This window comes from Dipodomys spectabilis, unplaced genomic scaffold, assembly GCF_019054845.1.
Source record: "Dipodomys spectabilis isolate Male_0828 unplaced genomic scaffold, ASM1905484v1 ptg000340l, whole genome shotgun sequence".
Lineage (NCBI taxonomy): Eukaryota > Metazoa > Chordata > Mammalia > Rodentia > Heteromyidae > Dipodomys > Dipodomys spectabilis.
In genome coordinates this window covers 526,015-552,367 of record NW_024871017.1, presented here as the reverse complement: position 1 = coordinate 552,367, position 26,353 = coordinate 526,015, and the positions used below count along the sequence as shown (strand labels likewise).

General features: G+C 43.0%; 1 protein-coding gene across 1 annotated transcript; it reads right to left on the bottom strand.

The window, feature by feature from the left end:
• Positions 1-8,864: 8,864 nt before the first annotated feature.
• Cpa3 (carboxypeptidase A3) lies at positions 8,865-26,349 on the bottom strand. Its single transcript, XM_042665673.1, has 11 exons — positions 26,269-26,349; positions 26,103-26,178; positions 23,275-23,399; positions 18,296-18,398; positions 18,085-18,186; positions 17,088-17,189; positions 14,700-14,810; positions 13,820-13,910; positions 12,604-12,806; positions 11,044-11,128; positions 8,865-9,466 (listed from the first exon to the last, which is right to left on the bottom strand). Exons 1-11 carry the CDS (start codon positions 26,334-26,336, stop codon positions 9,279-9,281), a joined length of 1,254 nt encoding a protein of 417 aa, XP_042521607.1. The 5' UTR covers positions 26,337-26,349; the 3' UTR covers positions 8,865-9,278.
• Positions 26,350-26,353: the final 4 nt, after the last annotated feature.

Sequence of the window (26,353 nt, the reverse complement as noted above, 5' to 3'; positions counted from 1 at the left end):
ATGACAGAGTTTCTGAGGTCTTCTGTGCCCACGAACATATTTGTCAAGCCTTATTTTTTGACAGATATGTAGGCTGGGTGGAGAATTCTAAATTCCAAGTCCTTTTTCTTTTTTCTTCTTTTTTTGGGGGGGTCTGGTCGTGGGGCCTGAATTCTGGGCCTGTGCGTTGTCCCTCAGCTCTTCAGCTCAAGGCTAGCGCTCTTCCACTTGAGCCACAGCACCACTTCCGGCTTTTTTCTTTTTGCTTATGTGGTACTGAGGAATCGAACCCAGGGCCTCATGCATGCAAGGCAAGCGCTCTACCACTGAGCTATCTTCCCAACCCCCAAGTACTTTTTCCTTAAGACGTTAGAAATTGTGCTGAGCCTTACAGGCTGCTTTGCTTTTGATTAGTTGGACTCTTGTTCCTTTAATGTAATACATTTCCCTCCTTTTGGTTCAGTTTTAGAATGATCTTTGTGTTTAAACAAGTTATTCTTTAAACTTTTGAAATTATTATTATTAGGGTGATGTACAGAGGCATTACTGTTTCATAAGTCAGGTCAAGTTATTCTTAAATTTTGGTATGATGTACACATTTTTCCTCCTCTTTAGGGCTCTGTAAGCCCTTTTGTCTTTTAAAAAAATCGCAAGATTTTGGGGCTGGGAAGGTGGCTCAGTGGTAGAGCGCTTGCCTTGCATGCCTCAGGCCCTGGGTTCGATTCCTCAGCACCACATAAGCAAAAAGAAAAAAAGCCCGAAGTGGCGCTGTAGCTCAGGTGGTAGAGCGCTAGCCTTGAGCTGAAGAGCTGAGGGACAGCACCCAGGCCCAGAGTTCAGGCCCCACGACCGGACCCAAAAAAAAAAAAAAATCGCAATATTTTACCTGTACTTATTGATAAAGTGTATCTCAACACTTATCAATTCTGCATATTAACTTCTGTCTCTCAGGTTTTTGTCTTCTCTTGTTCCATTTAGAGATGTGCTTTCTAAATATATCTTGTCTTTGTGATCTGTAAGCACTGTAACCTTATCTTTAAAATATCTTGGCTCTTTTGAAATGTTTTTTCCTCTCTCTTTCTCTCTAGTATCTGAACTGTGTTGTGTTACTGATTTTCATTCATGTGCAATCACTCTTTTTTGAAGGCAAAGTCTCTCTTTGCTGGGGCTGGTGGCAAACTTGTGATGCACCGGCCTTGGCTCCCCAGTAGCTGGAAATACAGGTGTGTACCACCACACTTGGCACAATGACAGTTTTTACACTATCAATTCTTTTCTACCTTCCATTACATTGAGTATTCATCTCTTGGTTTGTTCCTTATTTTTCTATTTTTTATGGTTCTTTTGTGTTTTAAATATATTAGGTACTATTAGAAAAAAAAAGGATACACCCAAACCTGTGTTATTCTAAGAATGCTTAGATTGTTTTTACTTGTCACTAGAGCCACGTAGATAGCATATTGATCAATATGTTTTAAAGTTTTTGGGTCTCGATTTGTTCCTAAGAACGAGATTACAAGGACCATGCATGTAGGTACTTTATGGCTCTTGCTAAGTATTGCCACATTGCCCTTCCAAGAGTGATGCTACTCTTTGATTGTTTTTCTATACACTTATTCTGATGTATACGTAATTGCATCTGCGCAGGCTTGCTGTGTGTCACTTAAGACAAATCCTCTGCTGCTGTGTTCACTGCTCTGATTACATTTTTTAAGGATACATTAAATTAAGATGGTGATAGACCATTTCATTTTTTTTAAGTCACCATTACTTCCAAATAGCCCTGTAAAGTCCTCTTAATTCTAATTCTAATTTAAGTAATTAGGAATATAAATATAAATTAAGACAATGGGTGACATTTACTTCTTTAGATTTTAACAATATTACCAAAAGCATGTGTTAGTCATACATTTGGAGGTCTTAGGGGTCCGGCAAAGATAACAAAATATTTTTTGAAGTTAGTTAACTTTTGTCCATTGTCTGAAATTCTGGGCCTTGTTGTCTGGAACTGTCTCTCAGGGTTTTGTGTTATTTGAGAAAGAGAAGGGGCTGGAGGAAGGGCAGCTATTAGACTTGTCAGCCCTAATATCTGGTGTTTGAACTAGATTTAATTTGATTTAGAAAAGAGCAAAGATTTTTTTTAACTATAGAAGGCTGGTAACGCCTAGTGCTAACTTTAAAGAAAGACTGCGAATGTGACACTTTTTTTTTTTTTTTTTTCCAGTCCTGGGGCTTGAACTCAGGGCCTGGGCACTGTCCCTGAGCTTTTGTGCTCAAGGCCAGTTCTCTATCACTTGAGTCACAGCTCCACTTCTGGCTTTTTCTTTGGTTAATTGGAAATAAGAGTCTCATGGATTTTCCTACCCAGGCTGGCTTGGGCCTGCGATCCTCAGATCTCAGCCTCCTGAGTAGCTAGGATTACAGGCGTAAGCCACCTGCACCTGGTCTGTGTTACACTTTTATAGCCCAGCATGGATTACAGTTTATAAGCTTCTTGAGATCATTAGAGCTAACAACCTGTAGCAAGCTGTGTTTTAGGTATTGAACATTTAATCCTTGTATTCACTTACTAAGCAATCTTGAATTCTTGTGGGTTTATAGGAATAACCTTGTGGTGCATGGGTGGTTTGTACGTCAGCCAGACTGCAGGCTCAGTGGCTGTGGCTTCAGGCTAGGGGCTGGTTTCTACCAGGCACTGGCTGAGGCCTGCACTTCTTATCTGAGACCACAGGGGAGCAGCCAGGCAGGGCTTAAAACACCTGCTAGCAATCCATGGACCCACAAGTCACTGGTCAGACTGCAAGATGGGTGGACGGCACGTCGTCTGCAGAGCATCCTGGGAAGGGCTGGGCTGGGTCACTAGTGAGGAGCGGAGGACAGCAACCTTAGGCAGTATCACCGACCTTCATTTCTGCGGGTTCCTCACGGAACTCTCGGTCACCCCCACCCTTGAATATATGAGAGATACTGACCTTCCTCCACTAGACCAGACATTACGGCCATATGACATCTTTGGGAGAGGGCCGAGGGAGAGCATTTCCCACCATCTTTGGCCAACAGAGCTCTGGGTCAGACCCTAATGAGAAACACTTGAAATATTGAAAGTTGGAAATTAGGAGAAGACCTTATTCTCTTCTAGGTGTGATGGTCCTGGCAGCCCTGTGAATGAATCACCAGACTTTGTTTTCTCTCTTCTCCAGGTCCTGGTACTTTTTCCTGCCTCTATTTCTCTCTTAGCCATGTCTCACCAAGAGCAGAGCAGACGGGGATGTGGCTGCAGAGAACAGTGCAAACGTAGAACCTGATTTCAGGAGCACTGGGGAAGGCCTTGTGCCTTGGGTCTCAGATCAGGGTTCAGATCTTAGTGCTGCCATTAGCTGGGATCCATGGGTGATTCTCAGGTCATTTGAGTCTGGGATTTTTCACTCTGGATGATGGCTAGTTGTAGTGTGTCAAAACTTTGGTCAGAGGTTCAAGATGTCCTGATATGACTCACTGCCCACCTCCACCCGCCTGCCTGCCTGCTCCCCCCCTTCAACACCCCTCCCCCCCTCCCACAAGGCCCATTCCCCACGTCAGGGGAGTCTGAAAACTCCAGCTTCAGTTGAATGAAAAAGTGTGCTGTTCATTACCACATTACCAGGGAGTAGGCATGAGGGTGTAAGCTGAGGAGTTTTGAAGGTGGAATTAGTTTTTCTTCCTAAATGCAGTTGTTTCCAGTGATTCTTTTATTCATTACCACTGAAAAAAATATGTCAGGGAGAAGAGATGGCTGGGGTGTAAAGGCATCTGATGAAAAGCAGCTAATTAAACACATAATTTGGTACAGACTGTGTACCAACATATTTTGGCACATAAAATATTTACTCTGATAGACCGAAGCTGTTACCCCGAACTGGGTCTGAGTTGTTACTGAGACGGAGTGTTTTTAATCTCGCAGCGATAATGACTTCATCACTTCTGACTTGGTGTGTTTGGTTTCAGCCTGGAACAGGGTTTTATTGCTCTGCTTCCAGCTCTGGGTAAGTGCTTGATAGACTGTGTTTTTGTTTTTGTTTTTGTTTTTTTTTCTGAAAAGAACAGTAAATACTTGTTAATTTATATTTATATTCAAAACTCTAAATCCAGGCTTGCTATGAGCAAGTTTACTAATTATGAATCCCTCTCATATTTCCAGTTTATGTGAAAGCCACAAACTTGGGCAGAACAAAAAGTGGAGCAGCCAAAAGCCTTTTCTCTCAGTGTCCTCCATGTGTTGTAGGCTCTTGCCTCTACCCGCTTCCAGGTGCGTTTGAATTAGGAAGAAATTTTGGTTGTGTTCTCAGCAGGTATTTTTGAAGGGAGAGGGGAAGCAATCCCCCTTAACTTAACCCTGAGCTTTAAGACAGCACTGCTTGGGTTAATTTTATTCTAATTTACTTAGTTAACGTATTTAAGTCTACTTCTTGGTCCAAGGGATGGCTAGATTTTTTCTTTTTCTTTTTAGAACATGCAAGCACTTCTTTTGTCTCTATGTAGCTTTTTAGAGGTTCTGAGCTTTAAATGTGTGACCTCTCGAATTAGGAGCATGGAATGCATTTTCTAATCTTCTCCTTAGCTTGAGATTCTGGAGTCTTTCCCAAAGTCAGGGTGTCAGATGATGTGCCTAGCTTTCTGGCACTGGTTCTGCTGGGTGATACTGGGCTGTTGGAATGGGTACTGGGTGAGCATGCGCATGTTACAGTTCCACTGCTTGGTTTGAATTCTCCTTTCACCATGTTTGTGAACTGTGTGGCCCAGAGGAGGCCATTTGCCTCCGTTTTGGCATCTGTCCAAAGGAGAGAGATAAAATGGCACTTAGATCTCAGGCTGCATTTAAAAAGGATTTGGTAGAATCCATTCAAAATGTCTTATACCTAAAAAGAAAAGGGATACGTGTTGCCGGATGGTTTATTTGGTGGAAAATTGGAAAGGAGAAAGGGTTTTCCTAACACCTGTCATTTTTGCTTGAAAAAAATTTCATTCTGACTTAGTTGTCCTGGAGCACAGACCTTGAGTGTACCCCCACTTCTGCACAAGGGGCCGTGCTGTATGCAACCATTCTTAGTCTTCACAACAGCCTCCAAGCAGGGGCTCTGTCACCTGAGATTCACAGACAGGCTGTGGTCCATGCTTGTAAGCGCTGACACCTGTCTTAACCCTGACTTTGGTGACCTCCAAGTCTCTGTGCGCTCCATGACATCTCTTATGCATTTAAATATTGTCTCCGTATTCTGCAATCTTTAACATTTATTTTTCTGTCAGTGATAGAACTCAGACTCAGCATGTGCAAGGCAATCTGACATGCATGCACATGCACACACACATGCATACACAACACACACACACACAAATTGTGTCTGAAATATGTTTGGTTTAGGATAAGATGAAAGGAATGAGAAAGATTTACCTTCCATAAGGTTATTTGATTAGAAAATAAGCCTGTAAACATGTCAGATATGATAGAATCACGAGGCCAGACTGGCCCAGTGTCTGAGGAAAGGGAGGTCAGGAAAATGGAACTGACGGCCAGATCAGCATGAGACTTAGAGGCAGAATATTCTGGTAGTTTTCTAAGGGAGGCTTTAGGGAGGGGCTGGGGGATAAGATTCAGTACCTTTGCTTCTTGTTTTTCTTTCCGGTCTTCTGCCTGAGTAACTGGCACATGTGTCCTGAGGCCTGTCTCTGTGAAGGCCACAGTCACATGGCTGTCACACAACTGCATTACTCCTCTTATTCTCCCAGAAACTAATACCATGACCTCCAAAGACACACGGGCAGGTATTCTGCACAGATGCGGCCCAGTTTTACTGTTAGCACAGCTAATCCTCACAGCCAAAGGAGTGCCCACCACAGTGCCTAAAGCAGAGGGTTCTCAGGGGCGGGAGCCACTGTGAACTCAGGTCTCGGCCAACGGCACACAGGTCACGTTCCCCAAATGGATTTGAATGGGACCTTCAAGATAAAATGCTAAAGCATCTTAAAATTCAACAATTAATGCATAGAATATAGAGTCATAAGAATTAACATTGAGTTCCTTAAAATGTGTAGAATCAGCTAGATAACGTTTCGGATTAGGGATTCTTTTCCCTTTGCACTTCATGTTTCTGTGTAGTTCTAAACTATTAAAAACATGCCTAGGCTCAAATACCTCATTTTTAATTTGTTGGTAACCGTTCTTACAGAAGGTTGGCAATGAAATGGAGTGGTTATTTCTGTTCCACCTATTACCTGGTTTTTCTATACTTTAAATTGGACATAAAACCCATGAATGAACTATTTTGCCAAGATTGGAAATACATTTTAAAAAGTTACAGAAATAAGATGAGAGGAAGTTCTGGAGTTACTCTGGCTCAATGGTTCTCAAACTGGAGTTCCCCAAGGAGTTCCTTGAGAATCTGTTACAGTGGAGAGTGTTGAACGGGACCCTTGGGGGGCTTTGACCAGCTTCCCTGGTGGCTGCAGTGAGCAGTGGGGGTGAGCACCCCATGCGGCCCTCGGGGTGTGTCGGGGTGCCTGTGATGATGCACCTTACCAGGGCTTGGGCACTGGGGCTCCCACGGATAACTTGGCAATTAGGTAATCTTCCGATTTGCTCCTAGAGAAGGGTGGATTTGGTTTGGGAAGTGGGAAAATGTAGTTTTCAATTTGCAACGTGAATGCAAGACACGAAAGCTATATTTTATAACCTATAATATGTGAATAATACTAGCCTCTGCCCAACTGGTGATGTGAGGCAGACATGTAAACGTTACTTTTCCTATGCTTATTATTGCTATTATGATTGCTGTTCTCAAAACTTAACCCTTCTCATCTGCCTGTTTCCCCCATTAAAATTTAATTATCTTTTGAGTTTAAGATTTATAAACCAGACTAAAAGAATTTTGGGGGGCTTTCAATAGGAACAGAAGCCACAGTTCTTGCAAATTACTTGATATAGGAAGTGGTAGTATGCATTTTTCTTTGTTTCTGGAGTAGTCTTTTAAACCACACTTCAGTGGTACCGTGGCAATAATAATAATAATGCATTTGAAACCTTAAGTGTCAAATTCCCCTCTCCTATTTCAAAAATTGTTTTACATTTTTCTGGCTTACTTAACCTTCTTGACGCCAGTGAACTTAAGGCATGTAATTGAAGATAAGTGAGCACAATCAGTTCTACATTTCAATTCCTGTTTTCTGGACGGAGACCTTTTATGCTAAGTTCGTGTGAGAGCAGATTTTTATGACAAAATTATAACCCTCAGATCGACGTTGTACCTGTCCTGCTTTAATGGATTTTGTGACAGAGAAATGCAAAGGAATCTCCCAAAAGCTTTGCCCGAGAAAATTCTGACAGTAAGCTATACACTGGAGAAATTTTCAAGATGCTATTATGACTCATTATGGAAAAATGGCTGGGTCTTTTAATCACGCAATACAATTGTGTTAAAAAGGATGAGGCCGTGTAAAGGCATAACCTTTGAAATATTGCTTTGTATTTGCATTAGTCTCACTATTTAGAAAATGTGGCTTTTAATGTGATTTTGCACAATAAAACCTTCCAGTTCAGAAGGGCTCTTGTAGTTGTTTCCCCTAATTTGAGCTCTGCCCATAATTTTCTACGTGCCACCACTGAATGCACAGAAAGGGGACCCTATCAGCACCCGCGTCCTGCCTGTGTCTTCCTTCTTCCTAAGTGGCAACACTGGTACCTTTCTCATGTTGGTTAATTTTGTGACATTGTAATATTGTCTGGCCATGCACCATCACAAATTGTCAGGTTTCACTCATTTTGTAAAATTTCAGATTTTTTTTTTACTTTTCCTGGTTTAGTATATTGGAGCCGTTCCATATTTTCTATCTACCTACTAGGTAGGAAATTAATATTAAATAATTTTTTCTGAATATTATTAAAAAGCAAGGAAGAAATCAGTAGCAATGAGCACAAACCAACAAGGAAAGGCAAATGACGAGAAAAACCGAGTCTCACCGAGTTGAGATCAATGTGAGGAGATGACGGAGGATTATGTTCGGTTTTGTGTTTGGTTGTGTTTGGAACCCCCAGATTGTCACCGTTTGTTGGGAACCGTGTGCCCAGAGTTGCGGGTATCTGCACTTCACTGCCTCCCCTGGAGGGAGGCGCCTCTGGGCGGAGGACCCCAGCCAGAGCAGCGATTCAGGCGCAGGAAGCATCTCGTGAGCCAGATCCCTTTGAGACGAGGGTCTTTTGTCCCAAATGTAAACAAAATGGACATGCTCGGATCACCTTGGTGAAGCATCTATTGCCTTAAGGTCTAACAACAACCCGGGGGGGGGGGCAGGGTGCCTGAGCATGACAGCGGCTGGCTGGATATGACGGTGGCAGCACAACGAGTCCCATTCAGACTCCCAACTGCCGGTCCTCTGAAGGGCATCTGCCCAGGGGTAACCGGAGCTGCTCTGTCATCCGTTCCTGCCCGGGGGCAGTGGTGGAATTAGATGTGGTGAGGAAGAGCAGTGTCACCAACTGTGGCTCAACTAAGAATGATCTTCATTCCCTTCCTTCTTTCCTTCCTTCCTTCCTTCCTTCCTTCCTTCCTTCCTTCCTTCCTTCATTCCCTCCCTCCCTCCCTCCCTCCCTCCCTCCCTTCCTTCCCTCCTTCCCTCCCTCCCTCCTTCCCTTCCTTCCTTCTTTCCTCTCTCTCCTCCCTTCCTCTCCCCCTCCCTTCCTCCCTTCTTTCCTTTTTTGCTACTCTAAAGACATCTACCAGAAAAAAAACGTAGACAAACCAAGTTTTTGAAAAATTCAAGACATTATTTCCTATTATTAGTTGAAGCAGAAGCATTCAGCTTGATTATTAATGATAATAGAGAAATGCAGAGAATATTGTTCAGTGAAAGAAAGCTACTTTTGTGAAGTATTTGAGTACATTTTACTCATTTATTTTTTTATTATGCTAGCGCATGAAAAGATGAAGCTGCATGGTAAACAAACAAAAACAACCCACTTCTGCAGAAAATGAGGTTTACATGACTTTCCTGTGCACTGCCTCAGGATGCTCAAAGCAGTGCTTTCTGCTGGGCACCAACTCCACCTAGAGCAAAGGCAGGTAGAAAGGGTTTGGTTGAAGGGGCTTTGTTCAGGTGCCACTGGGCGTATATAAGAGCAAAGAGAAACAGCCCAGCTCTTGGTAAGCAAGAAAGGACCTAGGACTGACATCAGGTGAGATGAGGCTCCACCTAAGAACAGCCTAATGTCAACTTTCAGGTGAGAGCCATAGCCAAGGGTAAGCGGCGTGGTCCCTGCTGAGAGGAATTCCTTAGGATGCATTTCTGAGGATGTACTTGGCAATAAATTTGACAGCAAGCATGGTCTCTTTGCAGGTTGATTTTATCCGGGATTCCGGAAGAAGAAAACCAAATTTTCCTCTATCACGAAGCTCAAAGGCAAATGTGTATTTGATGCCCAGCTCATAAGCCCAGTCTAGAGAGGAACCTGATGTTGGGTCTGCAAAACATAAGCAGTAAATATTTAATTAGAGATGAATGCTAACACTTTTCTTGCAATGGAAATTGCCAGTATAAACTTAGCAATTTAAAAATAATTATGCGTAGAGTTAAGTGTAGTCTGCTTGGTACCGTCTGCAAAACAGTTACAGATTTGTGACTCACCACACATTTTAAAATCATGCTGCATTCAGAAATGTACATTTGGGCTGGGTCAGGACTAAGCTGAATACACATGCAAGCAGCTCATAAGGAGACACTGGTTTCTGGAAATCACCAAGGAATCACTCCACAGGAGCTATGCAGAGTCACTGTCTTTCCCTTTACATAAGTCTCTCAATGTTCTCATTGCCAGTACCAAACGTTCTATAGTTAAGTGGTCAAGAAAGTTATTTTAAGGACAGATTTTAGTAGAATTATGAAATTCTACTAAAGATGTAAATAACCGGTAAAAAGATGAAAAGTATAAACATACAGCCCAGACGTATATATATATATATATGTATATATATATATATATATATATATATATTAGACACATATATGTGCATTTGTACTAAAAATGCACATGCATATATTTTGCCTTATGTAATAAAAGAGCATTCTTTTCCTATGTGAAATAATTTATGCTGTGGGACAAGTGGCAGGTTAGCTGACATTAATGTTTCAGATCTGAGAGGTAAACGTTACTGTAGTAGAATGATTCATCTGGGTTAGGAAGACTAGAAGACAGCTGGGAGGTATTGTAACACAAGAGCCTGTGTTCTAGAGAGTCAGCACACTGGGCTAAAGGAGTGCTGGACGGAAGATTCATAGAACTGGATAAAAACGGTTGAAATTTCAACCTGAGCACCAGTGTGTTGGTAACCAAAGAAGCCTGTGGTAGAGGAAAAAAGAAATGAGGTACGGATGCTTTACAACACAGGAGAGCCACAGTCAAGAAACCTCAGCCATAGTTCAAAGACACACAGCGGCAATGAATGTCTGAAGACAGTGAGAAGTAAGAATCATTGCTGGGGTGAAAAACCCAGAGCAGCAGAACCTGAGCCCCTACTGCCTTTCTTGGGCCGATGGTGATTTCAGCGGAACATACTGGTTGGTGAGAAAAGGATCCATCTTCCTTGTCCTGTGTGACTCAAACTGCGTCTCAACACATCTTCACTACAAGACACTAGGGAAAAGATTCTGCTTGCATGGAAGAAAGAGCCCCATGCAAAAAGGAATCCAAGTTAAAGGAAAATGGTTAGGTATTGTGGACTTTGCCCCCAAGTAATTCTTGTTAGTTCCTGTCAGGGTTATGTATGGTTGGTGATAGAGAGAAGGGACAGGAAGGTGCCCGAATTAAACCTGAGTTTGTTTTGATTGACTAATTTATCTTCACCTTGTAAATTGTCTAGAAAGCTCTTATCCCCCCAAAATCAGATATAACCTACTGCCTACGTTCACACATTCACAATCTCCTGTGTACACTGAAGTTTAAACAAGTGATCCCAGATCTCTAATGCTAATAATAATTTTTCTCAATAGTAACAAAAATGGATTAGGGCAAGGCTTCAGTAGATGACAGGAAAAACTTACAAATGGTGGATGCAATGGGGCCGTAAATGTAGTGGGTTTCATAGCGAGAGGACAGAGCCTCAGCACCAATCTTTGCGACTTTGTCCTGGGGAGAAAGAAAAAAAATAAAAAGATGAAAGTGGGATTGTAAATATCACAAATGATTTACTAGGGATTAAAAATCAATTGTACAGGTTGTTTGGCATTTGAGAATCAAAGTAAGATAAATGGTTCGGCGAGAAACATTTTTGGTAGGAAATATGACTGTCATAAAGACTTCCAAATGCATGATCAGTGGCACGTGGTAATGCCCTATTTCAATTTCCATGTCCTCTCTCCTCTCTCTCCCACCTCCATCTGTGTATCTCTCGTTCCTTTCAGGTGATATTTGTCTCTCTCACATCCACACCCCCATTTTCTCCAGTGTCCCTCTTTCCTTCCTCTCTAATAGGTGGCACTTGTGCTACAGGACTTGGGAATGTGAAAGGCAGGGAGGTGTGGAGTTATCTTTAAAGTGGCTCTGTTACATCGCAGCTGCTCCTGTGGTCCTAGGTAAACGTGGTGAATGCGGTATTGGAGTGAGTGTGTTCCCATGTGCATATTTCTGTGTCTGTAGGTACTGGCTGTTACGAAGAAGCCACGTTTTCCACGATTCAGTTGCTGTGTAAGATCCTTCACTTTACTCAAGAGATATTTCTCCTATGCCATCATATCACTTCTCTAAGAGTGGGCTGTAATTGCATTCTCCTGTCTACACAAATTAATCAAACGCCCACGTTCCCCTTCTCAGATTATGTATAACTAACTCTGTGCACATGTGTGCACACACAGGACTGCTTTCAAGCTCAGCTCTGAGTGCAGTTGCATGCTGTGCTGAACGCAACTGACTGAAATAAGAGCAAAAATTGGGACCTCCTTTTTTTTTTTCTTCTGGAGACAGTATTTGTACCACAGCCTTTTCTGGATTAACCTCCAGTGGATTTAGGATGCTGAACTTTATCCACTATTTTCTTTCTTCCTCAGTAACTCAAGATATTGATCCTTCCATTTACCCCGTGCGTCCCTCTGATTCATTGGAATCCAGGGGGAGAGTCCTCTCTGCAAAGCTGTCATGATCAAGTCAGCTTTCACAGAAAGAAAAGGAACGTGCAAGAGGCCAGAGTTTTGGAAGAGAGCTTATTTTTAGTTGCTCATTATGTTTTTTTTCTTTTTAGACAGTAAATGAATTAATGTCATTTTCAATTTGATCAGGAGGATGAAGGTACAGTGAATCTCTTAGTCTGGGCCTGAGACAGGACTAGCGACTGTTGGCTGTTCTCTTAGGCTCTGGCTAGGGGTGGTTGTGTAGTTTGGCCTACAGGAAATACTAAGGCGGGGTAGAAATCTACTCTGCATGACCTAGGCATTTCCATCCTCTTGGTTTTTAATTTTTTTTTTTTCTTTCTCAGAAAGATCTTATTATCTAGGCAAACCTCATTAGTTCTTTTTCTGGCAACGTTTACAAACAATATGACATTTCTTCCGCATAAGTCAAACTCATGAAGAACAGACAAGAGCTGAGCCCCACTGCCCCCTCCTCACCAGCTCCTGGTAGTTGGGCGGCAGTTTGGACGTGTAGCCATAGGGGAACAGGAGCATCTGGGAGTAGGAATGGAAGGTGAGGTAGGCCTTGATGGACTCCAGGTGGCTCCGGATGAAGTCTGCCACTGCCGCCGTCTCTTTCTCCGACTCTGGTGCAGTGCCGGGGTAGGTTTCCTTACACGGGTTGTGACTGCTTTGGGAAGCTACAGAGATGTGTGCGGATGAGATTATCACCCAATGTTGTTTCTGTAAAGCCCAGCCCTTCTGATGTGTGTTCTCCAAATAGTGAAATGAGGTGCGGGGGTGGGGGTGGGTGGGTGGGTGGGGGGACATGTTCCCAGGCTGCTACCTTCGTAGCTCTGTGTGTCTGAAGATTGTACATGCATGCGTGCACACACACATGCATGAGCACGTATGCATGTACACACACACGCACACGCACACATGTCAGGTTGTGATGAATTTAGTTTACCAGGACATCCCTCTGAAGCACTGATGTAGCATACCTTGATTGTCATTGTGTTTTTATTTTCCTCTTCCCTCCTTCCTTCCCTCCCTCCCTTCCTTGGCTTGAACTCGGGGCCTGGGTGCTGTCTCTGAGTCTCTTTGTGCTCAAGGCTAGCACTCCACCACGTGAGTCACAGCTCCACTTCTGGCTTTTTCTGAGTCATTTACTGAAGATAAGAGTCTCACAAACTTTCCTCCTGGGCTGGATTTGAACCATGATCCTCAGATCTAAGCCTCCTGAGTAGCTAAGATTACAGGTGTGAACCACTGGGTGCCTGGCTTATTTTCCACTTTCTTATCCTGCCCCCACCCCGATCCCCAGTGGTTCTTTGTAATAAGTTTCTGAAGAACTACTTGTGTGCTGATTTTTACCACTGCTATTTATCAATTTTATCTGCACAGGAGGAGCAGGAAGCTTTGGTCTCTCTTCAGATTATCTGAAATTTTTTTTAATACTCATGGGGCCTTCCTCTCCCTTCCCTTAGCAAGCTAGATGCTTGTCCAGAGAGAGCTAGATAAATAGCATCTTCTCCCCACTCCTCCCAAAGAGAAGTACTTCTGACCCCCCTGGGATAGTGGTTCTTCCTGCCCAGCATCTTAGGTAAAACAATTGGCTCTCACTCTGGGAGTGCCTACGGTTTACAGGAAAGTGGGTGGATCCGTGAAATTTATCAGCATCTTAATGCTCAATGTTTTGTCTAAGACTCACCACCCCAGGAGGCATCGAAGTTCCGGTTGAGGTCGGTGCCAATGCAGGTGGAGTTGTGGTGCTTGGAGCGGTTTTTCCTCCACATGCGGTTCTGTGGAGTTGAGGGGCAGGGGCAGGGAGATGCTGACGGGCGGCCGCTGTGCACGTTTTATCTCCTTTGTCTCAGACTCCCTGCAGAAATCTATCTAGCTCGCGAGCCCACTGACTAGAAAGCACACAGTGTTTTCTTGCAATTGGTTATATTCTCAGAAGCACGATTTTTAGCCATCTAATTCAGTGACTGTCTTAAAAATCTTGATTAGCATCTAGTACTGGAAAGCGATCAGTAACCTAAGTGGTAACTGTATTATATTACTTTCTACTTGTATATTTGGTCACAATGGGATGGTTGAAGGTATAGTTTGATGTGGCAGTATCTGTCTGACAGTGCAATATTAATGGCTTTATTTTATTTTAGCAACAGTAGAGCAATACAACACAAACCAGATAGCTCGTCTCTTTTTTGATACAATTATATCTCTATACTGTTCTAAATGGGTGAAATAAGATGACTTTCCCTTTAAGACAGTGAGTGGATGAAAGTTTTCAAGCAACTTATTTTTAGCCAGAATATGATTTGTCACAGCATAGCATCACATATTTCCTTTACAATTATGGATTCATTAATTGTGTATGTTGCTATCTTCAGAAGCAAAAGTGTCATGTTATTTCATTTACTGAAACCAGGAAACAGTTGACTGAGTCTTAAATAGAAACCCTAAACATCTAGTTTTTGGAATTGGAATTAACTAGTTATCCAAATCTTAAACACAGTACATTATAATTAAAGCTAGTAAGTAATATGTCATTTTAATTTAAATGAGAGAGAACAGAGCTGTACCTGTGTCCATGACCAAATATATCCATCTACGTTGAACACTGGTAGGACATAGAAGTTCATTTGGTCCAAGAGTTTGGTCATAATTTTGTTTTTGCCATAACTTTTTGTTGCCTGCAGGAGTAAGAAAAAATGCAGCTAACAGTATAAAATTTAGCTACCACAGGAGAAGCTATGGTTTGATAAGAGTTATTTGCCCAAGGTTGAAGGATTTCCAACGTATTTCCCCTGAACCACACAAAGATAGACCACAAATACGGAGTACAAGAAACGTGTGCAAGACGCAGTTGGTGCAACTACATCTGATAGGAAAAGTTCCTCTTGGGCTGGGAAGGTGGCTCAGTGGTAGAGCGCTTGCCTTGCATGCTCGAGGCCCTGGGTTCGATTCCTCAGCACCACATAAGCAAAAAGAAAAAAGCCAGAAGTGGCGCTGTGGCTCAAGTGGTAGAGCGCTAGCCTTGAGCTGAAGAGCTGAGGGACAGCGCCCAGGCCCAGAGTTCAGGCCCCACGACTGGACCCAAAAAAAAAAAAAAAAAGAAAAGTTCCTCTTAATCAGAGTTGACATGAATTAAAGTGAAGTCGTCAAGTAGCTGCTTTAGTCATCCAGACTCCAAGTGTTCCAAATGTAGCATGCAAGACACGTTTCACAGGAAGGAGGGAGGCCAAGTATAGAATTCACAGTACAATTTACTTCAGAAGAGTTCTTTCTCTCACTTCTTTACATGAGTGTAAGTTGTCAGTATGTACAGGAATGGGGAAATGTTGGAGAGGGCCTATAAATATTTATAAATAAGATCAAAGAATAACTTTCCATTTTTTCCTTCCCTTCCTTTTCCTTTCTCTTTCCCTTCCCCCTGTCTTCCCTTTCCCTCCTTTTTCCTCCCTCTCTCCCTTCTCCTTTCCCTCCCTTCTTTCTTCTTGTTTAAACCCAAGGCCTCTTACTCACTGAAGCATGAATTCTATCACAGAGCCATACTCCTAACCAAGGAATATATATATATATATATATATATTCCCCCAAGGAATTTTTGTATTAATAAAAATTCTTGTCTGGAAGTATAGCTCAGCAGAAGAGTACTTGTAAATGTCCTGAATTCAATGCCCAGCACGACCAGTAAAATTAGCTAAAAACAAAGATAAAAATCTCAGGAATTTAGAGATTGGACCAATCAGTATTTTTCTGAAATAAAGTTAATTGTCTGAGCTTTCTGTGACTACCAAAAGCCTCATCAGCCCCTGGTACAACTCTATCAGAGCCAAGAGACATTTGCTTTTAATTTTTTGGAGATGGAATCTTGCCATGTATCCCAGGCTGGCTTCAAACTCACGACTCACCTCCCTCCTCTTAAGAGGTCCTGAGATTAAAGGCTTGTGTCATTATGCCCAGCCACAAGAGATTCTGGGCAGTCTTGTGCTGTGATTTCCTTTATGGGTTGAAGGGCAGAGATCTCGGATTGTAGTTGCTGGAACAACTACAGTTATAAGTCAGTCCTGTGGCAGATTCTTTGCTGGCTACTGCATCTCTGGCCCAATGCTTATTCCAAAATGTCATGTACAACAGTTAGCAGCAAGAGCAAAAGAAAGCAGCAGAGTACAGCAACAATAGATTGAGAGAAATACAAGATGGAAAAAAAGAATGTGTTATTTCCACTTGGAAAGGACATTCAAATACAAAAATTCCAAGTTTCTGCCTGGTCATTGAAGTCTGTCTGTACACGGAAACAAAAGCTCTGTGTTTTGAGCTCATTAAAGAAATATCAAGCTGGGAATGTGGCTTAGTGATAGAGTGCTTGCCTAGTGTACATGAAGCCCTGGGTTTGATTCCTCAGTCCCACATCAACTGAAAAAGCTGGAAGTGACATTGTGGCTCAAGTGGTAGAGTTCTAGCCTTGAGCAAAAGAATCAGGGACAGTTGCCCAGGTCCTGAGTTTAAGCCCCACGATTGGCAAAAAAAAGAAAGAAAGAAAGAAAGAAAGAGAGAGAGAGAGAAAGAGAGAGAGAGAGAGAGAGAAAGAAAGAAAGAACGAAAGAAAGAAAGAAAGAAAGAAAGAAAGAAAGAAAGAAAGAAAGAAAGAAAGAAAGAAAGAAAGAAAGAAAGGAAAGAAAGAAAGGAAGAAAGAAAGAAAAGAAAAACCAATATCTCAGATTAGGTAACAAAGGGTGATTTCAGATCTTGCTTTTTCACCTTCTTTACTTTCCTAAAATCTCAGCTGGAGTTGGGGAAGTTTGAAGGGAGGTGTCAGCTTGATAATAACCACAGTGGCAAGCCCGCTCAAAGCTTGCTGGTCCTTAGCAGCACTCAGGAGCTCCTGTGGTTAAGTGGCTCCACTCAGCTGGAAAGTTCTAGAGGCTGGACAGTAGGATCAGACTTCTGAGTTCTGGTTCACTCACCTGATAGACAAACCACTGGCAGAATGCAGGGGAAACCCATTCTCGAGCGTGAATGCCGCAGTCCATAAAAATGGCTTTTCTTCCTTTATGTTCTTTCCCAATCTATTTAAAAATAGATTTACAATAGATGCATGAGTTCATGCATCGACCCCTCGTTGTGCAAGAACTCTTCCATAACCTGCAAACACTTCTTTCTCCTCTCTAACTGTATTTACACAAATGGTGTATAGACCCAAATCGTGATCTGCTACCTTATATTCTTCCGAAAAGTGTTCCCAGGGTCAGAGCTTCCTTTAGTTTATAAAAGCACCATGCCTTGCATTTCTATTCCATTGCTAGCTTCCTGTGTTTGGAAAGATGGATTACAGTTACTCTGTCCCCTTTGGGTTTTTTTTCCCTGGTTTCCTAAACAGGGAGAGTTTGTGCTATGCTTACACAAGGGCACACACAGCCAGCTAACTGCAGGGTGCTCTTCTGTAAGAGTGTGCATTGGTTTTGGGGTGGTGATCAAAGACAGTAAGTGTTGCTCATTCAGGGGACACTCCTGGGAGTGCTTGCTGCCTTTACACGTGGAGTAACCCAGCAGCGTCTACCGGTCACGCATTCTCTGTGATACAGAAGGAATTCCTGTCAGTGTTGCGTTCAGACGGCTCATGGAGTGTTTTGGGGGTGGCGTGAGTGCATGATATTTAAACGTTTCTTCCTGACCCTCATTATCTGTTCTACTGAATTGTAATGAGTGTCACGTGCTGTCCTAAGGCTGTGGAATGAGGAAAGTCTGTCTGGCTTGGCCCACTGCACCGTCTCTGACAGACGTGCTCTCTTCCTTGGTCCCACCAAGGCTTCTTGTCCTTTCTCTATTCCTGGATTGCTGTCTAGAGTCCCGATCATCGGCATCTCCCTTTCTCAAACTTAGCTTTGCCATGTCACAATTCTTAAATTTATTCTTAAAAAAATAATAACAGTAACGAGTGGTTCTTGGAGTTTTTTTTCTTGCCTTGAGAATGTAGAGTGGATTATCTTCAATAGTAGATCCGATTTTAATCCGTGAGACCATTTCAGGTCGTTTTTTCACCATTTTTTCAGTCCAAGCTACAATCTTTTAAGAGCAAAATCAAAATTTGAGGAGTTAGAAGAAAGAAAGGAAAACAGCGGGCTGACAAATGATGACAGTCACTTTTTTGAGGAATTGGAGTTTTTTCCTGTACCTTGTCCCAGTTATTATATTTTGCATAACTGTGCCTTCCTGGGCTATCTTCTTTAACATCAAACTGTTTCTCAATCTCTTCTTGTAGATCATGGATCAGGACTCTGTTTGACAGGAAATGATAAGCATACATTTTTTTTGTCACAAGAAAGAAAACCACAGCTATCTTTCATTTACAGATAAATTTCTCTTCCTTCTTCTCTGTCTTTAATCAAGCTTACTCTTTTCCCTCATCATTCTTGCTTAGCCATCTCCTTCCGACAGGTCACATGTCTGCCTTCTGATCTCCCCATTTATCTAGAGCTGGGCCAGAGTCTAGCCGTGAAAAACAGGCTCATCCAAAAATAGACATTGCTATACATATACACATACCACTGGGCTTTGAAGAATTAATATAAAAATTGTGTACAATATTTCACATATTCAGTTAAGTAAAATGTAGTATTACCATTAATTTTCCCTATAGCTTTTTTACTTTTTTAATGGCTACTAAAACAGTTTTAAACCTCACACCTGGCTCCTTCTATGCTGTTATAATATTCCCTGTCCTTCTTCAAAGTGTGCATACACACATTCACATCCAGCACAGGCAATGGTAGATAATTTTATGCACAGATACACTGACCATCCCTTGTTATTTCACACTTGAGGGCTGGAAGAAAAGCAAGTAAGAATAATGATGATAATGGCTTTACTAACTAGCCCAAAGCACTTACTACGTATGGTGTAACACCATGAGTATGTTGGCTCAGTCCATGTGAACTCTCCATCTTACTAATGAGCAAACACATGCCCTGTGGATAACCAAGGAGCTAGAGCATGGCTGGGGTGACTTGGAGGGGGAAGACAGGCAGGATTGCTCACGGTGAAGCTAACGTTGGAGTCAGTACTCCACCTCAGTACTGCCTCATTTCAAGGACAGGGTGCTGGTCACCCAACGTTTGGCTGTCCTTGTGTCTCTAGGCCTGGCTTCAACCCTGAAGTCCAGACCAGTACACTCTCAACCATCTACTTTACATTCTCTGTTAAGATTTCTACCTACCTCCCCACACTTTTGATGGGGAAATCTTTCTTCCATGATTAAGTATGAAGGTAACTCAACGGCAATATCTACTTATTGTTGTCCATGAAGATAAGGCTACATTGAAGTCTTTTATGAGACTCCTTGGCATGTTAACTATACGATCTGTCAGAGGAGATATTCAGAACACCCTCACTTCTTCTATATATAGCTGTGAAAATAATGTTGAACCTAGAAGGAATGTGTTGGATGTTGGGAATAGGACTTGCTGAAAGCCAGCTCAGGGCTGTCTCTGACAGATGGTGACAGATGACAGAGGAAGGGAGGGTAAGGCTGCCTGGACGGAAGCATGTCACCAACACAGGGAGACGTGGTCCCTGAGACTGGGCCCCACAGCCTGACAAACTTTGGTAGCCCTTATAAACCTTAAGAATTGTCTTATAGCAAAGAAAATTCCTACTTATTTATAGTGATCCTTCTTCATCCAAAGGGAAATTGTATTCAGTAGCTATTTTTTTTCCAGCACAGAGAACTGTGATTTGTGTGGGAAATATTTCAGTGTAAATATCTGAAAGGAAAGATTGAAGTTGGATGCATTGGGCATTTTGATACTTGAGTTTAGCTCATTTCCCACTGATTTTACATAAATCAAGGGGCACCTGCTTGTGGCAATGAAATGCACCCGTGCTCTCCTTTCCTTCTCAGTGAATCCTGAATGCAGAATGGAGCTGTGCCTTCCTTAACACCCCCTCCAGCCTTCTGATAGTGTAGTTACTTATCTAAAGAGGAAGCAGGGACCTGCATTGTTCAGATATTCTGCAGTACTTGATATGATCTTTTGATCTTTGATTTTCTCACTGACCCACCACCCAGAGTACAACGGGCTGAAGGCAATAGAAATGCGAGGCCTCCAGGGAAGGGAAAGGTGAGCCTCAAAACAGAACCGCCTCAGCAAAATTAATACATGTCTTCAACCAGATTCAGCGCTGACCTCCCTGCTTGCTTGCTTCATTTTCTTATGCTCGTGAGCTCTTCCTCTCAGTCTCTTCTCGCCGACGGGTGAACTGATTCCTGTTCTGATGCATTATATAAACGTGGAATACTCCTAATTATTTTAGTTAGCACGGGGCGGGGTTGGGGGGTGGGCATTGCCCGGCATGAATCTTGACTCCCATCAGCAGAGCCGGCAAAGCACAGTACGGGGAATGGCAGGACCAGCTTGCTGCAGGCTCTGCTACAGACCGAGAGGATGGGGAACGCTGCACTGAATCTAATTTTTAAAAAATCTGAGAGGACTCGGCATCCCATTTTGGGTGGTTGCTACCCACTCTAGAAAGAGCTCTGGTTTCCACTTTTTATGAGTGGCTTTTTATTTTCTCATTTTAATTGTTAAAGACTGACTCTCTGAATGTTGCAAAAAGCCCTCAAGGTTTGCATTGCTAAATCTCCCTAAACATAGTGCCCGCCCCCAGGGGCTCAGGCCAGTGAATCGAGTCTGCTTTCCATTCGACTTTTGTTCCTCTGCCCATTTGAGTTTGCTAGTGTACACATATTATGTTTCTTAGATTTGGCTTTGTTTTTTGGTAGAAGTGTACACAAAGAGGCAAGAAGCTTGCTACTTCAAAATCAAATCTGGCTTAGTATTTTAATTTTTTCAAGAATTAAAAATACTATCATAGACAGAGGCTTTAAGCTAATTGGTGGTTCATACGCACGGTGGGGAGGGGGTCGTCTAAGTACATCATGTGTCAAACAGCCCCTTGATACAGTCTTATTCAGCCGGGTGCCTGGGTCCAACCAGATGTTTCTGTTCTTAGAATCCTCTTCTGTTACTATCTGATGCCAAGTAAGTCATGGAATTAATATGCAAATAAAATTATCCATATAATTAGTATTTGGAGACAAGATTTTAAATAGTTCTTGTCTGTGCAGATCACTTTACATATTTATATTTTTTGAGGAAGGCAACTAATTATGTGGCTCTCCCACAACTGTAGCTAATTTGGGCCAATTTCAGGAAATCATGTCTTAATTAGATAAAACTAATTTTTGTAGGAGGCTGAACGCCTTGCTTCTTGATGGAGGTGGCAGAGACGATCTCAGCCTCAGACAAAATGAGGAACATGGTCTGTGAGGATCTGGCTTTAGACGTCTGATTGGCGCAGAATTGTGTTATGACAGGAGAGGCCACAATGAACAAAGACCAAAGTGTTATCTGATGAAAGATGCCAGCTACCTGCCTGGGTGTCTTCCAGTGATTTCCTTCCATGCCTCTGTTCATGGCAGGTACCCAGCTTCCTGTGTATATTATAAGGGCTACCAACCCTGCTGTTAAAGGCAAATTATACACAATTAGAGCAGTGCACAGCTTTCCTTTTAGGTGGGCAGGATGCTCAGTTGGTTGATTCTGGGGAGGCCATGTTAGATCTCTGTTAGTACCGCCCAAGGGTTTTACAACTAAGGCCCAGAGTCAGAAACCTGGCTACAAAGTGACTTGAGACACAGCAACACTGGTGACTTGGGCCAGGTATTTGTTTGTTTGTTTTCTTTCAGATGAAAGAATCAATATGTCATCTGAGCTCAGTGTGAGCAGGTAGCCTAGAATGTACTATGAATTTCTATGGTCTTGGAATGTCCATCTATGGAGTGTCTATTTCTGATTTTAATAGTGCAATTTACAAAAGCAGAAAAGCTGGTCTCACTTAATTTTGAGTTAGTTAGGCTTTCCCAATTTATAAACTTCCACGTGACTGTTAACTTCTTGGAAGGAGAGCACAGAAACAATGACCTGATACTTTTAAAACCAGAGCACACATGTTCGGCTTACTTCCCTTGCTCTTGGTAGGATTTATGTGTATTTCTGATGCTGTATTAGAATCATAAATACAATAGAACCTCTGTGAACCACGGCACCCTCATTCCATGCAGCCACTTTGCTAACATGAGCACTCTTCCTTTATCTCAGACAGAAGAAGGGTGGTGAAGTCATGAAACAGCAAGTTCAAACAGAAGTGAGTGCTAAGTGGAGTTTTGATTGTTGAGGGCATCAGAAGATGACAAGGCCTGGAACCTAAAACTGGGGCCCTCCCCACATCAAACCATGCCTGTCTGAACATAGAAACCACATTTTGTCTTCTTCTTTTTTTTTTTGGGTCCGGTCGTGGGGCCTGAACTCTGGGCCTGGGCGCTGTCCCTCAGCTCTTCAGCTCAAGGCTAGCGCTCTACCACTTGAGCCACAGCGCCACTTCTGGCTTTTTTTCTTTTTGCTTATGTGGTGCTGAGGAATCGAACCCAGGGCCTCATGCATGCAAGGCAAGCGCTCTACCACGGAGCCACCTTCCCAGACCCACATTTTGTCTTCTAAGTTGTGCACTGATTTGAGGCACTCCTTGATAGTCTCCTTTCTCCTCTGTGACAGAAGGGCCCAGGCTACCATTGTTGTTTGATACATTCTAATTTCCTCACTTATGAACCTTTATTTGAAATTCTCTCTTCTTCAGTTCAGGACCCCCTCTACTGTTTTAAAAGAAATTTCTTTGGGTAAAATTTCTCTTATAAAGGACTATTTATTTGCTATGTATTTTTCCATTGTCACAGCTCTGCTCATCTAGAGATGAGCACAGACTGTTCATATATCAGGAGAATGTAGACACAGGGCTTCAGAAGAACTCTGGGGTGGCTCCCCATGGCTGGGATGAGGGGCTCCCTGCCTGCCTCCGTGGCGCTATGCCTCAGAGCTGGCTCTGAGATGGTACGCGGAACTCATGTCACCCTTGCAGCTTAGAGCCCATGTAAGAGGGAAGTCCCTGGGCTCGATCTCCTTGGAGTGAACAGTCCATTGTACAGAGGAAGCTTTTAGTCAGTCTAACAAACACCTCCAGCGAATGTTTCCCTTGATGGTTGAAGGTTCCCCAAAACTCGCGAGTATCCACACACACGAGTATTTGTGAAGGACTTACTCATAGTGCATCTTACTCTGGTCCAAGGCAGCCTGGATGGAGGGCGACTCCTTCTCGCTGACTCGGAAGTCCACTGTCATGTTCGCAGCCACGTGGTGGATGGTGTCTGGGTACCAGAAATCAAGCTGCGGAGATGAGGTTGCTGTTAGTCATTGTTGTTGGTTTGCTCACCCAACACATAATTATTAAGAAATGAGTGGGAGTTATACATTTTGAAAGAAATGTGGGGTTCAGTTTATCTAAGATAGACTCTTTTTTTTTTGGGTCCGGTCCTGGGGCCTGAACTCTGGGTCTGGGAGCTGTCCCTCAGCTCTTCAGCTCAAGGCTAGCACTCTACCAATTGAGCCACAGCACCACTTCCGGCTTTTTTCTTTTTGCTTACGTGGTGCTGAGGAATTGAGCCCAGGGCCTCAGGCATGCAAGGCAAGCGCTCTACCACTGAGCCACCTTCCCAGCTCCGGACCCTTCTTTTTTATATAAATTAAGATTTTTTTCTTGAAAATATACTTAAAGTACTGTTGAATATTAGGAAGTCATTTATACTGAGCACTGTCTTAGGACATTGTATGGAGCAGTGCAAAAATGTCTGGACAGCTCTTTTGGATAATTTCTTTGCTTCTGCCATTGTGGAGTTGAATAGAATTATTTCCTAATTGATTTAACTATAGTTTCTGACTTTGTTTGGGCATTTATACTAAATATGTATCTTCTCGGCCACAATCATGCCTCAAAACCAGATGTCTCATAAAGTCGGGACTTCCTAAGTTTGTATACAATAAGAAAGCACAGTCCCTCACTCCTATCAGCCCTGAATTTTTTTTAAAAAGCCATATGTCTCTGGATACATTACAGTTCTCTATCTTGAAAAATGGGGCTCACAGGACTCCCTGGAGAGCATTTGGAAGACTGTGAAATGTGTAAAAGTTCAATGACACGCAGGAACTTAGTAAATACTGACTGATTCTCTCTCTCTCTCTCTCTCTCTCTCCACACAGTTGAGAATTTCTAAATGTGGCCGATGAGGCCAGAAAGCCAGCATCCAGGTAAAACCACTTTCTGAGCACTCCATTTCTTGGGGCTCTTCAAAATCAGAGCCCATTGTGTAACCAAACGAAGGGCAAGTTTCCCACCTAAGAGATGGGAGTATCCACCTCTCACCTCAAGACTGTGATCCTGAGGTGGTCCCACCGTGGCTCTGCGAAACCCATTATGAGACATAGAGAGCTGCTGTACACCAACCAGTATGTCTCTTTCTTTGATGGGAAAGTTACAGTGTGGAGTTGGATACAGGAGAGATACAGTGCGATTTAAAGGCAAATCAAAATAGTAGTTTCTTCTCTTAGCAAGGTAATGTGGAATAAGCACAGAGTCCAGAAAACTTTGCTGTGCAGTTATTAAGCACAGAGATGAGGAGTCGAGTAAGCACCTTGTAAAAGAGAGATGTTTGGTGTGGGAGCTACAGGCATCTGTGGTCCTTTCCAACCTGTTAACCAATGTTTGTGTCCTAGGAGGAAACCAGGCCAGTTCCTGCAGGAAACACGGACCAAGCCACACCGTAAAGAATCGCCAAGACTTAGCAAGATAAAGAAGAGAAACACATTCTTCATGTGAAACGGCGGCGAGGTAGGGAAAGTTCTGATTTTTGTGTTGTTTCAAAGGGGAAGAAAGGGAGCAAAGGAGCCCAGGAGGTTCAGGAATAAAAAGGTTTAGTTCACGCCAACATCAGCAGAAAACACGGACAATGCTTGTGTGGGAGCAACCATGTCACACCAGCTTCTGAGTGATACTCAAAGTTTTCTCTGTCTTCCCTAAAACCTTAGAGGATATCTGTTTACCAGCCACTGAGACCTGTGTTGCTCTGTCACTGGCCTAAGGCTGGGGAGCTAGTGTACAACTGGGGTTTGAACCCAAGCCTATGGCTCCTTGACTAAAAGGAGAGAAGCAGTGCCAGGTTTGAGAGAGGAAGAGAGAGAGAGACAGAGACAGAGACAGAGACAAAGAGGGCACTGACTACAGATGTGGGAGACAGGATGAAGACTCTGAACTTAAGTTAAGGAACCATTGCAGCCATCTCAGCAAAGGGAAGAGGGACACTTATGAAAGCTGTGGAATGGAGAGATGGATAAAGATGTGGATGCCGAGAACTACTGATTGATTTCCTGTGGAGAGGGGAATGAACCCCAGATTTAGTTCTGAGATTCAAATCTGATGTATGTAATCTGTTGGGTCATTCAGTTTACCCTCTTTGAACCTCAGTTCTTGGTGTTGGTTTGCTCTAAGTGGGTTAGACTGACAATGGCTGTTGGAGACTTTGGAATGGTGCGTGGGCCATGGCTGGCACAATGTGAGCCTTGCACGGGTACAGCAGGGTCAGCGTCCAATGGCTCTGTAGGCCTGTTGGGTTGAAAGGAGTTTCCTTTCAAAGTGTACCTGTTCTCGGACAGGGTCACACTCGGTATCAGCCAGTGCTTCGACACCATCAGTTCATCCCTTCAGAGCAATTATGCCATTAGAGGCAATTGCCCCAGAAGCTGGGAGGACGGAGAGAAGTTCCACAGGAAGGAAAAGGAGTGCCTGGTTTATGATGGTGTCAAGGACAATCCCATAATTTATAATTTTACCAAGAAGAAGTCACTGTCTGCAAAGCTTTTGGGAGAGAAAACAAGAAGGATTTCCATACAAACCAACTCAGGTGGAGGACTGTGCATTGGTTGGATTATCCAGGTAAGTCTGCCATTTCCACTTACACTTAGGCATCATAAAGAAAGAAGCAGGAACTTTCAGAAAACAAAGGAAAGATAAACTATTCCTGTAAGTAAGTGCGTTACCTCATTGGTCTTGGCCAAATGCGTTACGACTTCTGCTTGGGTCTCATCCTGGGGTTTCACGCGAAATACCTTGTGCCTTCAGGAAGATGAAAGACAAGCTCTGTAAATGGTGAGACCTCCCACAATCCTCTTCCCACCACATGCGGGCACCTGGGGTGACATCTACCTGTCGAAGCGAACAGGAGCTATTGCCAGGGTAGCTGTGATCAGAACCACTTGCAGGATGAGCCTCATGGCGGTTGTGTGCTTGA